Raw genomic sequence first — 16,150 nt, forward strand, 5'->3', positions numbered from 1 at the left:
ACCCATCTCGTTCGGGCACAAAGATCTAACTGAGGCTTGGAGGAGGGTCATAGGGGGAGGAGCCAGTGCACACCAGATAGTCCTAAAGCTTTCTTTAGATGTGCCCAGTCTCCTGCGGAGCCGCTATTCCCCATGGTCCTTACGGAGTCCCCAGCATCCACTTAGGACGTTAGAGAAAAAGTGATAAAGTGGAGACGGATAAAGAGAGATAAAGTACCAGCCAATCAGCTCCTGTCATTTTTCAAACACAGTATGTTACATGGCAGTTAGGAGCTGATCGGCTGGTACTTTATCACTCTTTATCAGTCTCCACTTTATCATTTTTTAAGGCTTAATACATTTGGCCTAAAATGTATAAAGAGTGAGAATTATAACTAAAGGGAGGTACACACGGAGATATCCATGCTTAAATTCTAAGCAATCTGACTAGATTGCTTAGAAGTTAAGCACGGATCTCTCTTTGTGCACCTCACAGCGATAGTGATGCGCGGCCGGGGGGAATTCAATAGCCGGAAAATCCATTCACACAGCTGAATAAGTGTGGCAACGAGAAGAGGAGTGTGGAGTTTGCTCTCACATACACAAACAAAGCATTTAAGTGTCACCCCAGTTACATTTAGCTGAATCTATGGAGGACACAGCTAGTGTGGCTGTGAATATAGATACTAATCTAAACTGGTTAAATCAAATGCAACAGTACTGTTTCTCAGCAGGTATTCGGAAACATCTTTGCATAAGCGCAGTCTAAGGCTACGGCCACACACAGCAGCCAAGCGGGTCCCGTTCAGTGGGACCCGCTTGGCCGCAAGGAGACTGCAGGTGCCCAAACATGTCCGGAAGTCCCGCCGCTGCCGGCTCCGATGACAGGATGGCGGGATTTCATAGTGAACTCATACATTTCAATGTATGTGTTCACACAGTGTGGCTGTGTGTCACTGGCCGGATCCTGTTCTGCAGAACAGGATCCGTGTGCACAAACTCCCCCCTCCCCTCCCGGCCGAGTGGGACCCGCTTGGCCGCTATGTGTGGCCCAGCACTTAAAGTACTAATCTATAAAATACTTTGTAAAAAAACTGTAAAAAAATAACTGGCTATAATTTAGGGTGACTGATTTACATTTTTAAAATAATGTAATGATTTTTCATTGTAATGCTTTACATTAAATTATGTGCATTGTCACCATCTTGAGAACCAGAACAGGAAGTAAAATAATGCAGAATAGAAAAAACTTGGCCAGCTACTAGTTATTGTAGGCAGCTGCATACAGTGAGTTCTACAGAAAATCAAACATTATGTAACAGCTAGTTTTCAACTTAACTTTAAAAAAAAAACCAATACCATAATAATTAAAGCTTGTGATTCAACTATACATAACATATTTTGTAAACAGAAAAGCAGAATTTCTATTGCTCAGAACTTACTTAATTAATGTCTTAGTAAGTTGATTTCCTTCTACATTCGACGACCCTTCAAATGCATGGTTTATTCTGGATTCTTTGGAATAAATCTCATCTTTGGACAGACGAGAATAGAGAACTTCCAGTATTTTGTAGTAACCCAATTTTATAGTAAGTTGTGTATCAAAGATTTCTTCTGACATCTAGAAAATGTGCACATTAATAATTTCAAAGAAAAATACAAACTTTAGGTGGAGAGTACATGTATTTAAAACACACCGCATCTCGATTTATTTTTGGTTATTAATTATATATAGGGTTAGGCTAAACAAAACAATTTGTTGTACATGGCCCTTCTATGCTTAGTCAATTAATAAAAATACAAAACGCTAATAGTGTACTTTCATCAATTATTTTCTTATTGCTAGCTGCCACAAAAATGAAATACAGCAAAAACACCATCGTATATTATGGTTTAGTAGGTACACACTTGCTACAGATAAAGTCACACCTGGAGCAAAGTGTGTTTTTCTCTACAGATGTGTCCACTCTCATCTAGGGATGGCCATTGAGTATCGATGATTCAAAATCATTGATGGTTTATGGTCAATGTTGAATAGTTTTGCCATCGATGGGGGAGAACCGGATGGTTTTTCCGTTATTGATGGTATAGAACCACCCAATGGTTATTTTCCCATCCCCCTATAGAGTGCAGAGACACAGAGCTTAGCTCCGCCCATGACTCCCACAAAGCCTCGCCCCAAGCTTTTGATTGGTCCTTGGGCCAGTCAGTGAAAAATAAGAATTTACTTACCGATAATTCTATTTCTCATAGTCCGTAGTGGATGCTGGGGACTCCGAAAGGACCATGGGGAATAGCGGCTCCGCAGGAGACTGGGCACAAAAGTAAAAAGCTTTAGGACTACCTGGTGTGCACTGGCTCCTCCCCCTATGACCCTCCTCCAAGCCTCAGTTAGGATACTGTGCCCGGACGAGCGTACACAATAAGGAAGGATTTTGAATCCCGGGTAAGACTCATACCAGCCACACCAATCACACCGTACAACTTGTGATCTGAACCCAGTTAACAGCATGATAACAGAAGGAGCCTCTGAAAAGATGGCTCACAACAACAATAACCCGATTTTTGTAACAATAACTATGTACAAGTAATGCAGACAATCCGCACTTGGGATGGGCGCCCAGCATCCACTACGGACTATGAGAAATAGAATTATCGGTAAGTAAATTCTTATTTTCTCTAACGTCCTAGTGGATGCTGGGGACTCCGAAAGGACCATGGGGATTATACCAAAGCTCCCAAACGGGCGGGAGAGTGCGGATGACTCTGCAGCACCGAATGAGAGAACTCCAGGTCCTCCTCAGCCAGGGTATCAAATTTGTAGAATTTAGCAAACGTGTTTGCCCCTGACCAAGTAGCTGCTCGGCAAAGTTGTAAAGCCGAGACCCCTCGGGCAGCCGCCCAAGATGAGCCCACTTTCCGTGTGGAATGGGCTTTTACAGATTTTGGCTGTGGCAGGCCTGCCACAGAATGTGCAAGCTGAATTGTACTACAAATCCAACGAGCAATCGTCTGCTTAGAAGCAGGAGCACCCAGCTTGTTGGGTGCATACAGGATAAACAGCGAGTCAGATTTTCTGACTCCAGCCGTCCTGGAAACATATTTTCAGGGTCCTGACTACGTTCAGCAACTTAGAATCCTCCAAGTCCCTAGTAGCCACAGGCACCACAATAGGTTGGTTTAAGTGAAATGCTGAAACCACCTTAGGGAGAAATTGAGGACGAGTCCTCAATTCTGCCCTGTCCGTATGAAAAATTAGGTAAGGGCTTTTATAGGATAAAGCCGCCAATTCTGAGACACGCCTGGCTGAAGCCAGGGCTAACAGCATTACCACTTTCCATGTGAGATATTTTAAGTCCACAGTGGTGAGTGGTTCAAACCAATGAGATTTTAGGAATCCCAAAACTACATTGAGATCCCAAGGTGCCACTGGAGGCACAAAAGGAGGCTGTATATGCAGTACTCCCTTGACAAACGTCTGAACTTCAGGAACAGAAGCTAGTTCTTTTTGGAAGAATATTGACAGGGCCGAAATTTGAACCTTAAATGGACCCTAATTTGAGGCCCATAGACAGTCCTGTTTGCAGGAAATGCAGGAATCGACCCAGTTGAAATTCCTCTGTAGGGGCCTTCCTGGCCTCACACCACGCAACATATTTACGCCAAATACGGTGATAATGTTGTACGGTAACATCCTTCCTGGCTTTGATCAGGGTAGGGATGACTTCATCCGGAATGCCTTTTTCCTTCAGGATCTGGCGTTCAACCGCCATGCCGTCAAACGCAGCCGCGGTAAGTCTTGGAACAGACATGGTCCCTGCTGGAGCAGGTCCTTTCTTAGAGGTAGAGGCCACGGGTCTTCCGTGAGCATCTCTTGAATTTCCGGGTACCAAGTCCTTCTTGGCCAATCCGGAGCCACGAGTATGGTCTTTACTCCTCTCCTTCTTATGATTCTCAGTACTTTTGGTATGAGAGGAAGAGGAGGGAACACATACACTGACTGGTACACCCACGGTGTTACCAGAGCGTCCACAGCTATTGCCTGAGGGTCCCTTGACCTGGCGCAATATCTGTCCAGTTTTTTGTTGAGGCGGGACGCCATCATGTCCACCTTTGGTTTTTCCCAACGGTTCGCAATCATGTGGAAGACTTCTGGGTGAAGTCCCCACTCCCCCGGGTGAAGATCGTGTCTGCTGAGGAAGTCTGCTTCCCAGTTGTCCACTCCCGGAATGAACACTGCTGACAGTGCTATCACATGATTTTCCGCCCAGCGAAGAATCCTTGCCACTTCCGTCATTGCCCTCCGGCTTCTTGTGCCGCCCTGTCTGTTTACGTGGGCGACTGCCGTGATGTTGTCCGACTGGATCAACACCGGCTGACCCTGAAGCAGAGGTCTTGCCTGACTTAGGGCATTGTAAATGGCCCTTAGTTCCAGGATATTTATGTGAAGTGACGTTTCCATGCTTGACCACAAGCCCTGGAAATTTCTTCCCTGTGTGACTGCTCCCCAGCCTCTCAGGCTGGCATCCGTGGTCACCAGGACCCAATCCTGAATGCCGAATCTGCGGCCCTCTAGGAGATGAGCACTCTGTAACCACCACAGGAGAGACACCCTTGTCCTTGGAGACAGGGTTATCCGCTGATGCATTTGAAGATGCGATCCGGACCATTTGTCCAGCAGATCCCACTGAAAAGTTCTTGCGTGGAATCTGCCGAATGGAATCGCTTCGTAAGAAGCCACCATCTTTCCCAGGACCCTTGTGCATTGATGTACTGACACTTGGCCTGGTCTTAGGAGGTTCCTGACTAGGTCGGATAACTCCCTGGCTTTCTCTTCCGGGAGAAACACCTTTTTCTGTACTGTGTCCAGAATCATTCCTAGGAACAGCAGACGTGTCGTCGGAATCAGCTGCGATTTTGGAATATTTAGAATCCATCCGTGCTGTCGTAGTACTACTTGAGATAGTGCTACTCCGACCTCTAACTGTTCTCTGGACCTTGCCCTTATCAGGAGATCGTCCAAGTAAGGGATAATTAAGACGCCTTTTCTTCGAAGAAGAATCATCATTTCGGCCATTACCTTGGTAAAGACCCGGGGTGCCGTGGACAATCCAAACGGCAGCGTCTGAAACCGATAGTGACAGTGCTGTACCACAAACCTCAGGTACCCTTGGTGAGAAGGGCAAATTGGGACATGGAGGTAAGCATCCTTGATGTCCAGAGACACCATATAGTCCCCTTCTTCCAGGTTCGCTATCACTGCTCTGAGTGACTCCATCTTGAACTTGAACCTTTTTATGTAAGTGTTCAAGGATTTCAGATTTAAAATGGGTCTCACCGAGCCGTCCGGCTTCGGTACCACAAACAGCGTGGAATAATACCCCTTTCCCTGTTGTAGGAGGGGTACCTTGATTATCACTTGCTGGGAATACAGCTTGTGAATGGCTTCCAATACCGCCTCCCTGTCGGGGGGAGACGTTGGTAAAGCAGACTTCAGGAACCGGCGAGGGGGAGACGTCTCGAATTCCAATTTGTACCCCTGAGATACTACCTGCAGGATCCAGGGATCCACTTGCGAGTGAGCCCACTGAGCGCTGAAATTCTTGAGACGGGCCCCCACCGTGCCTGAGTCCGCTTGTAAGGCCCCAGCGTCATGCTGAGGGCTTGGCAGAAGCGGGGGAGGGCTTTTGTTCGTGGGAAGAGGCTGTCTGCTGCAGTCTTTTTCCCCTTCCTCTGCCCCGGGGCAGATATGAGTGGCCTTTTGCCCGCTTGCCCTTATGGGGACGAAAGGACTGAGCCTGAAAAGACGGTATCTTTTTCTGCTGCGAGGTGGCTTGGGGTAAAAAAGGGGATTTTCCAGCCGTTGCCGTGGCCACCAGGTCCGATAGACCGACCCCAAATAACTCCTCCCCTTTATACGGCAATACTTCCATATGCCGTTGGAATCCGCATCACCTGACCACTGTCGCGTCCATAACCCTCTTCTGGCAGAAATGGACATCGCACTTACTCTTGATGCCAGAGTGCAAATATCCCTCTGTGCATCACGCATATATAGAAATGCATCCTTTAAATGCTCTATAGTCAATAATATATTGTCCCTGTCCAGGGTATCAATATTTTCAGTCAGGGAATCCGACCAAGCCACCCCAGCACTGCACATCCAGGCTGAGGCGATTGCTGGTCGCAGTATAATACCAGTATGTGTGTATATACTTTTTAGGATATTTTCCAGTTTCCTATCAGCTGGTTCCTTGAGGGCGGCCGTATCAGGAGACTGTAACGCCACTTGTTTTGATAAGCGCGTGAGCGCCTTATCCACTCTAGGGGGTGTTTCCCAACGCGCCCTAACCTCTGGCGGGAAAGGGTATAATGCCAATAATTTTTTAGAAATTAGCAGTTTTTTATCGGGGGAAACCCACGCTTCATCACACACCTCATTTAATTCATCTGATTCAGGAAAAACTACGGGTAGTTTTTTCACACCCCACATAATACCCTTTTTTGTGGTACTTGTAGTATCAGAAATGTTCAAAACCTCCTTCATTGCCGTGATCATGTAACGTGTGGCCCTACTGGAAAATACGTTTGTTTCCTCACCGTCGACACTGGAGTCAGTGTCCGTGTCTGTATCGACCTGGGGTAACGGGCGTTTTATAGCCCCTGACGGTGTTTGAGACGCCTGTACAGGTATTAACTGATTTGCCGGCTGTCTCATGTCGTCAACAGTCTTTTGTAAAGTGCCGACACTATCACGTAATTCTTTCCATAAGACCATCCAGTCAGGTGTCGACTCCCTAGGGGGTGACATCACTAACACAGGCAATTGCTCCGCCTCCACATCATTTTCCTCCTCATACATGTCGACACAGCGTACCGACACACAGCACACACACAGGGAATGCTCTGATAGAGGACAGGACCCCACTAGCCCTTTGGGGAGACAGAGGGAGAGTTTGCCAGCACACACCAGAGCGCTATATATATATATACAGGGATAACCTTATATAAGTGTTTTTCCCTAATATAGCTGCTGTATATATTAATATGCCAATTTAGTGCCCCCCCTCTCTTGTTTTACCCTGTTTCTGTAGTGCAGGACTGCAGGAGAGAGTCAGGGAGCCTTCCTCCAACGGAGCTGTGAGGAAAAAATGGCGCCAGTGTGCTGAGGAGATAGGCTCCGCCCCCTTCTCGGCGGCCTTTCTCCCGCTTTTTAATGGAAAAATTGGCAGGGGTTAAATGCATCCATATAGCCCAGGAGCTATATGTGATGTATTTTTTTGCCAAAAAAAGGTTTTTTATTGCGTCTCAGGGCGCCCCCCCCAGCACCCTGCACCCTCAGTGACCGGAGTGTGAAGTGTGCTGAGAGCAATGGCGCACAGCTGCGGTGCTGTGCGCTACCTTATTGAAGACAGGACGTCTTCTGCCGCCGATTTTCCGGACCTCTTCACTCTTCTGGCTCTGTAAGGGGGCCGGCGGCGCGGCTCCGGGACCCATCCATGGCTGGGCCTGTGATCGTCCCTCTGGAGCTAATGTCCAGTAGCCTAAGAAGCCCAATCCACTCTGCACGCAGGTGAGTTCGCTTCTTCTCCCCTTAGTCCCTCGGTGCAGTGAGCCTGTTGCCAGCAGGTCTCACTGAAAATAAAAAACCTACTTTAAACTTTTACACTAAAGCAGCTCAGGAGAGCCCCTTAGCCTGCACCCGTCTCGTTCGGGCACAAAAATCTAACTGAGGCTTGGAGGAGGGTCATAGGGGGAGGAGCCAGTGCACACCAGGTAGTCCTAAAGCTTTTTACTTTTGTGCCCAGTCTCCTGCGGAGCCGCTATTCCCCATGGTCCTTTCGGAGTCCCCAGCATCCACTAGGACGTTAGAGAAATACAGAGATAACCATCGGGTTGTGTACAGTACTGAATGTATCATTAGGCACGTGCCTAGGGGCGGCACTTGATGCTTTTGCGGGTAGTGTCAGCCCAAAAAGTACCAGTAACTGCTATATATTTCCATTATACTGTACCATATGTCATCTTGAATGGTGTGTAAATGGGTTGGACATGCACATACTGCCCCTGTAAGTAGTCCTACTTAGTAAATATGTAAATATAAAAAAAACTAAAAGTCAGTGGCTTTTTAAATGATTCTATTAAATTGGCTATCATCAAATGAGGTCTTATAACCAATCAATAAAAGTAATAAAATTATGCAGGTGGGGGGGCAGCCGTTACTGTTGTGCCTAAGGGCGCCATCACCCCTAAATCCGCCCCTGGTTGTTTAGCTATCGATGGTCATCTATTGCATAGTATGCAACCATCGATGGAAACATGCTGTTCCTCCATTGATGGCGACCGTCAATAGGAGGCACGCTGATGGCCAACCCTACTTACATCTAGCCTCCCTGCATATTAAACAGCCCTTCTAGTCACGCCATGCTGTGGCATGACTTAGTAGTGCTGAGCGTCTTTACATGCTCAACTAGATTGTTCCCAAAGACAAGTAGAAACATCACCATTTAGAATAATAGTCTATGGTCCAATGGGGCAGATGTACAGTATTAACCTGGAGAAGGGATAAAAAGGTGATTAGTGCAAGATGATAACGCACCAGTCAGTCATTTGAAAAATGACAGTTTGTCGCTGACTGGCTGGTGCACTATTACCTTGCACTTATCACAGCTTTATCACTTATTTATCCCTTCTTCAGGCTTAATACATCTGCCCCAAGGAGACTAAGGGGTCTATTCATTAAGCAGTGGAAAGTGTGGATAAGTGAGCCTGTGGAGAAGTTGCCCATGGCAACCAATAAGCTGCTCCGTACAATTGTATGGTATGTAAATTATAAATGTTACTTCAAGGGTTCACTACGATCTGCCGGCGGCCGGCCTTCCCGGCGACCAGCATACCGGCGCCGGGAGGCCGGCCGCCGGCTTACCGACAAGTGTGGCGAGCGCAAATGAGCCCCTTGCGGGCTCGCTGCGCTCGCCACGCTACGCGCGCCACACTTATTTTCCCTCCAGGGGGGTCGTGGACCCCCACGAGGGAGAACAAGTGTCGGTATGCCGGCTGTCGGGCTCCCGGCGCCGGTATGCTGGTCGCAGGGAGCCCGACCGCCGGCATACTGAAGACCACCCGTTACTTCAATGCTGATTGGTTGCCATGAGCAATTTTTCCATTGCTTCATGAATAGACCCCTAAAATGTAACGGTTTAGAAATATGCTAAGCATTCTGTTTGGTGTATACTGTGGAACAAGCTGCTGACATCACCATGTTCTGGGGATGCTTCTCTATGGCAGAGATTGGAAAGCTCATAATAAAATAGGGGAGAATGAATTAAGCAAAGTACAGATAAATCCTGTAGGAAATCCTGCTGCAGTCCACAAGAGTGCTTGGACTTCAAAGAATATTTACCTTGCAACATAATAAATTATGAAAAGCATAAGTCACACTGGAGTCTCTTAACAACAAAAATAAAAAATGTGCTGTCCATCTGCGATCGCCATCCAAACTTACGCAGCATGAGACATTTTGCCTTAAAAACTGGGCACTAATTCTAGTATCTACAGATGTGTCCTCTTACATCTTTGCTCTTTGTGATGTAAGTGCTGTGTAACTCAGTAGCGCACAGCAGGTTTTTTCGCATTCTTAGACACAATGTAATACAATAGGAAGCACAAGCAACGTTTGCTTATTAAAATGATATGCAGCACGCCTATATTGTGTGTGTGACTGCGACTGTATTTGAATACAAAATATTACCATCTAATGTTGCAACACTCCACAGCGTTTATGTGGCATTTCAGAAGCAGATACAGACGTAATTACACACAGAATTTAGGTGTGCCGCATATCATTTTAATCAGCAGAAGGTGCTTGTGCGCCCCATTGCGTTTGAAAAAATTGTAAAAGGACGCTCGCTGCTACAGAGTACTGCCATGTCATGGCGTGACTAGAAGGACTGTTTAGAGCAAGGATGTAAAAGGACACATCTGTATAGGGCCGTAACTAGATGTGTGTGGAGGGGGCACTGCACATAGCGCTGCAGGCTAGGGGGCACTGTTGGTGGCACTTGTTAATTATCTGTTTCAATTGCTTTCACTTGCAGCTTTCCCCCTCTTTGAAGCCCAGCATCTCCTGACCGCCCCTGTTTCCTACCCTGACCTATTCTGTTGCTAATACCTACATAACAATCATGAACTAAACTTGAGATTTCTTTGGTACTCAGGATTCGAACCCATTGCCTGTGGCATTGCAGTCAGAAAACGTATTCATTGAGCTATCTGCCCTTGCATAGAAAGGTAGATAATTCTAAGCTAGAGAATTCTAACTATTTGAAGCTAACCTTTGTGAAAAAATGATAAGCATTGCAGCTGAGCAGATCTATGTAGTGGCTGGCTGCACACTACACAGATCTGCCCAATTGCAATACAGATTAAGTACCAGTAGCTTCATATAGTGATCATAGTTTTTATGCAGGATCCAATAGCTCAATGAGTAGGGTGTTTGATTAGCACAGGTTATAAGGTTTGAACATCCTGAGGCTCATTCTGCCCAGTATTCCCACCTACAGCAGGCGCACTGTTGCAGGAGAGGAAGTAGAGTACTGCACCATCCGCATGTCTGACATTGAAGTTGGAATGGAAATGGCTGTATCATCCTGCCACCATACCTTCCATGTTTCTTGACTGACACAATGGATACAGATGAACAGCGTTTGCCCTGTGTGCCGCACAACCTGCTACGACATGGACATTTTGTCACACCTTATCTGAAGGACACCATACAAAAGCAGAAACAGTGGACCCAATCCTAAGATACAAAGTCCAAAGCTGTGAGTAAAGATCAATAATAATTTTAAACCAGTGAGCATGTTCTGGGCCTTCCAATGGATGGATTTGGATGAAAACTTTAACCACTTGCCTGGCATGGTCGCATCAGATGCAACCACACCAGGCTGGGCTTTCCTTGACGTGGCCGTACCTTATGTGACCTGTCACAGTGGCACACTCAGTAGGGGTTCTCAGTATTATATAGATTGCGGTAGGTGCGGCACTCCAGACCATATAAAAGACACAGTATAGATATGCTGAAGTTAGCTAACTTCAGCATGTCAATACTGTATCTTTAATATGGTCTATAGTGCTGCACCTACCGTGATCTAAAATATTAACTTGTGAAGGCAACCAGCAAAGCTATATCTCTATCACCTGGGAGTGCCGATAGAGTGTGTGTGTGTGTGTGTGTGTATATATATATATATATATATATATATATTGTCAAAGTCGAAAAATATTACAGAACACACATCACGTACAAACTGCACACACATGCCCACTGCGCGTGCACTTGTTCTGCAGTGCGTGCACATGTACGCACTTTGCGTATGGTCGGTCCTGCGCATCGGCGCGTGGTATGGGTATTTACGGCAGAGTTTGTGTACGCATGGAGGGCCATCAGAACACATTACATATTTAATCCAAATAGTGCACAATGTACACATAGTCTCCTTGCACCACATCAGAAAGTTATAGCTGTTTAAATGGTTGCAGAAAAAAGGGATTCACCTTTACAGGATAAGAGGGGACAGACTAAGGTTATAAGGTGGTATCTGGTATCCAGCTGTAGGGTATTTTAAGGGTAACATTCCGGTGTTGGTTTGCGGAAGATCGCATGTTCCTGCGGATAGTTATGTGCAGAAGCAGAATATAGATATAAACTGTATTTACTGTATACTATGTATGCGGCGGGAATCCAGAGGAGACCACCCACAAGAGCAGTTGAATAAGACATCGCCTACCTTTTCCTATCAACCTATGACCTCTCCTGTACTGTAAAAGTGCATTCCTGTGTCCAATGGACAAAGGGATTACAGTATCCATTGTATTGCTTTTGGAAGAATTGTATAAATAAAGCCTGCTGCAGCCTGGCCACACACAAGACTCACAAAGTTATCTATCAGATGACCAGGGACCGGCCGGGTTGCGCAAGCGAATCCACTCACGTATGTACATTGACTGTAGCCATTATTCTGTTAAATTGTTTTAAATTGTAGTGTATAATTTGTATTGTAAACCCCCTTTCAGAAATAATCCACTGTGGTGTCGGAACCCAGCGGTAAAATCACAATTGGTGTTGTGTCCTCATTGCCCTAGTCAGGTTTAAAGTGTACTATTATTGCATAGCATTGCTGTAGAAAGTTTAAAGTGTATCTCTGGGTGTGTATGCGCTGTGAGTACTTTGTACCGTCAGCGTGGCGTGTGTACGCAAAGTCCGTACACTACAGAACTCTTTTACGCTAATAGCGTAAAAGGTGCGTAGTGTGAATTAAGTATAGCGGCCGCAGCGGCTAAAGGTTTAAAGTGTATTTACGGTGTGTTTAAGGTATAGCTTTTATTCCTGTAAAGATCATCAGCATTATCAATAAATATATATATATATATATATATATATATATATACACACACACACACACATATAAAAAGAGCATCAGAGAGACCGCACACTTTTCAATGTGTAATTCAATTGGGGTGCTGCAATTCCATAAACTTTATATAGCCATGCTAGCTCAGCCAGAAAATACTTTTTCAGCCAATGCAGAAATCAGCACATCACCAGTTAAATGTTCATAAAGTGCTTGTATTCAAAAAACGAAGAACATAGCAGCATACATGAAGGAAACTATTGCAGTCTGGCAAGGGTTAACATGCTGGTTTTCATACATTACATGTCCCTCCAGTTTAACATACAGAGACTCCAAGTGCCCGACGGCCATTTCTGTGACAGCACCTTCCTCTGGGGCATCAACCTTACTAACAAATGGAGCTGCTATTTATGTGCTGAAGCGCCTGCCAAAACCTCTGTGACACACCGCACCTGTGTAATATTAAACTCACCTGCTGCCAGTCTCGTCGTCATCTCGGTCCCGGAAGTTCCTGACGTGGAATGCATCAGGCCCGCGGTGGAACGCATATCCGGTCCCAGCATGTATCCGAAGTGATGACACTACCGGAAACCACAGCCGGGCTGCGTTCCCGACCAATAACAGGTTACACGAGGTGGTTTCCATGGAGATTGCATAAACAGGCATCCCCAACACAACTGGAAGTCTGCGATGTAACTATCACAGCCACCACTGTATACATTATTCAATAAAGCACCACATAATATGTGTGTGGGAAGTGCCCCTAAGCATGAAACTTATGTCCCTATTAAAAAAAAAAAATTGGTGGGGGTGCCAATGCTCTCTCTGACACAGGGCACCAAAAAGTCTAGTTACAGCTCTGTATCCGTAGATGTGCAAACTGAAAACCCATACCCAAATAAACTCAGAGCTATAATTACTCCCATGGTTCTACCAAGTATTAACTCAGGGGGTGAATACTAATGCAATAACTTTTTCTCACTTTTTTGTTCTTAATACATTTTGGAGGGGGGGGAGAATTACAGTACTAACACAGTATTTCTAACAGGTATTCATTGGATGCAGTCAAATGCTTATTACTGTATGTCAAATTGCTAAAAGAGGCCTATGGATTTCCGTGACAGGACTGTCCTTTTACAAATATTTTAATAGTTATCAGCCATGCTCATCAAGTGGTAACATCACACCTAGGAACAGAAGTTAAAGCAGGTGGCCTAAACTTTTAGCATTAAAGTTAAGCAATCAAGAGAGGCAAAATATCCAATAATATATGTAAAATTAGCTTTTGTATAAAAGGAATGTATATATGAAATCATATTACTGTAGTACAGGTTGAGTATCCCATATCCAAATATTCCGAAATACGGAATATTCCGAAATACGGACTTTTTTGAGTGAGAGTGATATAGTGAAACCTTTGTTTTTTGATGGCTCAATGTACACAAACTTTGTTTAATACACAAAGTTATAAAAGTTATTGTATTAAATGACCTTCTGGCTGTGTGTCTAAGGTGTATATGAAACATAAATGATTTGTGTGAATGTACACACACTTTGTTTAATGCACAAAGTTATTAAAAAATATTGGCTAAAATTAACTTCAGGCTGTGTGTATAAGGTGTATATGTAACATAAATGCATTCTGTGCTTATATTTAGGTCCCATCACCGTAATATCTCATTATGGGATGCAATTATTCCAAAATACGGAAAAATCCGATATCCAAAATACCTCTGGTCCCAAGCATTTTGGATAAGGGATACTCAACCTGTATTAACACTTATATTGAAACATGTCATACGCCATAGAAATCGTAAACCAATGTAATTCCAACTCAAGCAAAATGGCCAAGCTGCACCTACAAAAAAAAAAACCCATGGTCCTAGACCACCAGCATTCAAAACGGTTTACTCTAAATTCATGGGGAGTACTTAAAAAATTACAAGACAATTACCAGCTCTTACATCGATCCTACATTACACCTAAGCTAAGGCTGCAAATGGGGACAGCGTCTGACTCCAAATGCTTTAAATGCGGCATGATGGACGCAGACATCTATCATTGCATGTGGAGTTGCCATGAAGTGAACAAATTCTGGGGATTAATACACACCTTTATAAAAGACAAATTACACCTCACATTGGATATTTCCCCGGAGTGGGTCATGTGGGACATACACCCGACACACTCTGCTCACAAGCTGACGACAGGACAGCGCCAGTTACTGACCAAAATAGCAGCGGCAGGCAAGAAAACCATATTATCACAATGGATAGCCACTGACTCATTATCCATAGCTCTATTTGTACCAAGACTGTCATACCTGTTCCATATGGAGTGGCTAGAAATGCTTCTAGATAAGGAGAATAAAATAGCTAAATTCTTCAGCGTATGGCTCCCCTACATTCAGATGCTGGATGAGCCGGTTAAAACCCCTCTGCGACAGGCCATATCTCACACTACGTGGTATAAACTGGAAATGCTAGAGCAGGGACATTCACCCTTTTAAAATGGTCACTAGCAGGACACCTTAAGGCTATAATCGATTTACCTTATCACGGTTGAATTGTTTCAAAAATGTAATATGTTAAATGTTGTTCTAACATGTTTAGTTATATTTTGCGACAATATATGTAAATGTTGCACAGTTGTCCAATAAACTATTTTTCAAAAAAAAAAAAATTACAAGACTATTTTCAATTAAAACGGACTCCAAATGGTAGGCAATGGTTTGGCCTTTTCTGGTATTCGTAGATAAAGCAATTAGCCATTACTCATTTAATAAATACAACAACTTGTTTTTAATACTTATTTTACACAAACAAATAAAAAGTAGCATATAAGTATGATCTTAGCACTAAAACAGGTATGTGACATCTAAGTTTATCTGGGAAATCAGTGTCATGAAAAAGGTCAGTTCCATTACCATCTAAAGTAGTACTGCAGGGAAAAACAACAAATGAATTAGAACAATACCTTTGTGAATGTACTCTTCAGTGTATTCATTAAGAGAATTATGGTTTTACTGAAAAACTCCGTCAAAGCATCAGGGCTACAGTTCCACATGAGAGGCAATATGCAGCGGTCAATCATAGACTGTCTGATAGCACTTGGGAGATCTTCGCTCTTGAACATGCCGTACAGAGTATCCATCAGAATGACTTGTTTATCACTGCTACTCCTAAACAGCGTGGAAAAGGTAAATGTCAAATAATAAACATGAAACTACTTTAAAAAAAAAAAAAAAAGAGAGAATTTTGGTACTTACCGATAAATCCCTTTCTCCAATTGCACAGGGGACACTGGAGAATCCTTACACTGGGGTACAGATGGGTGCTAAACGGAAGCTGAGCACTTTAAAAATTTAGAAATGTGACTAGCTCCTCTACCTCCATGCTCCCCTCCAAGCCAGTCTTAAGAAACTGTGCCCGAGGAGAGCTGAAAAAAAAAAAAAAAAATACAGAGGAGGAGGTGAATAAAGAAGCACAATGCAACACAGAAACGTGTGAAACTGTAGAAAAAAATAGTAGCAATAACATTCAGTCACAACAACATAAAAACAACCACCATGGCAGGAAGGAACAGCGCAGGGTGGGCATGCTGTGTTCCCTGTGGAATCGGAGAAAGGGATTTATCAGTAAGTACCAAAATCCTGTTTTCTCCTTCATCCACTAGGGGACACTGGAGGATCTTTACAGTGGGGACATCCCAGAGCTCCAATGACGGACGGGAAAGCGCTAAGAACTCTGCAAAACAGC

General features: G+C 44.5%; 1 protein-coding gene across 1 annotated transcript in view; it reads right to left on the reverse strand.

Annotated features, from left to right (window-relative positions):
• Positions 1 to 16,150, reverse strand: part of PRKDC (protein kinase, DNA-activated, catalytic subunit) — an 836,940-nt gene that overhangs the window by 355,796 nt on the left and 464,994 nt on the right. Inside the window, exons 41-42 of the mRNA XM_063923695.1 lie at positions 15,369 to 15,573; positions 1,422 to 1,600 (exon numbers count right to left, since the gene is read on the reverse strand). Coding sequence (XP_063779765.1) covers positions 1,422 to 1,600; positions 15,369 to 15,573 — 384 coding nt within the window. The remainder of the gene's footprint in view (positions 1 to 1,421; positions 1,601 to 15,368; positions 15,574 to 16,150) is intronic.

Source organism: Pseudophryne corroboree, chromosome 5 (genome assembly GCF_028390025.1).
Source record: "Pseudophryne corroboree isolate aPseCor3 chromosome 5, aPseCor3.hap2, whole genome shotgun sequence".
Classification (NCBI taxonomy): domain Eukaryota; kingdom Metazoa; phylum Chordata; class Amphibia; order Anura; family Myobatrachidae; genus Pseudophryne; species Pseudophryne corroboree.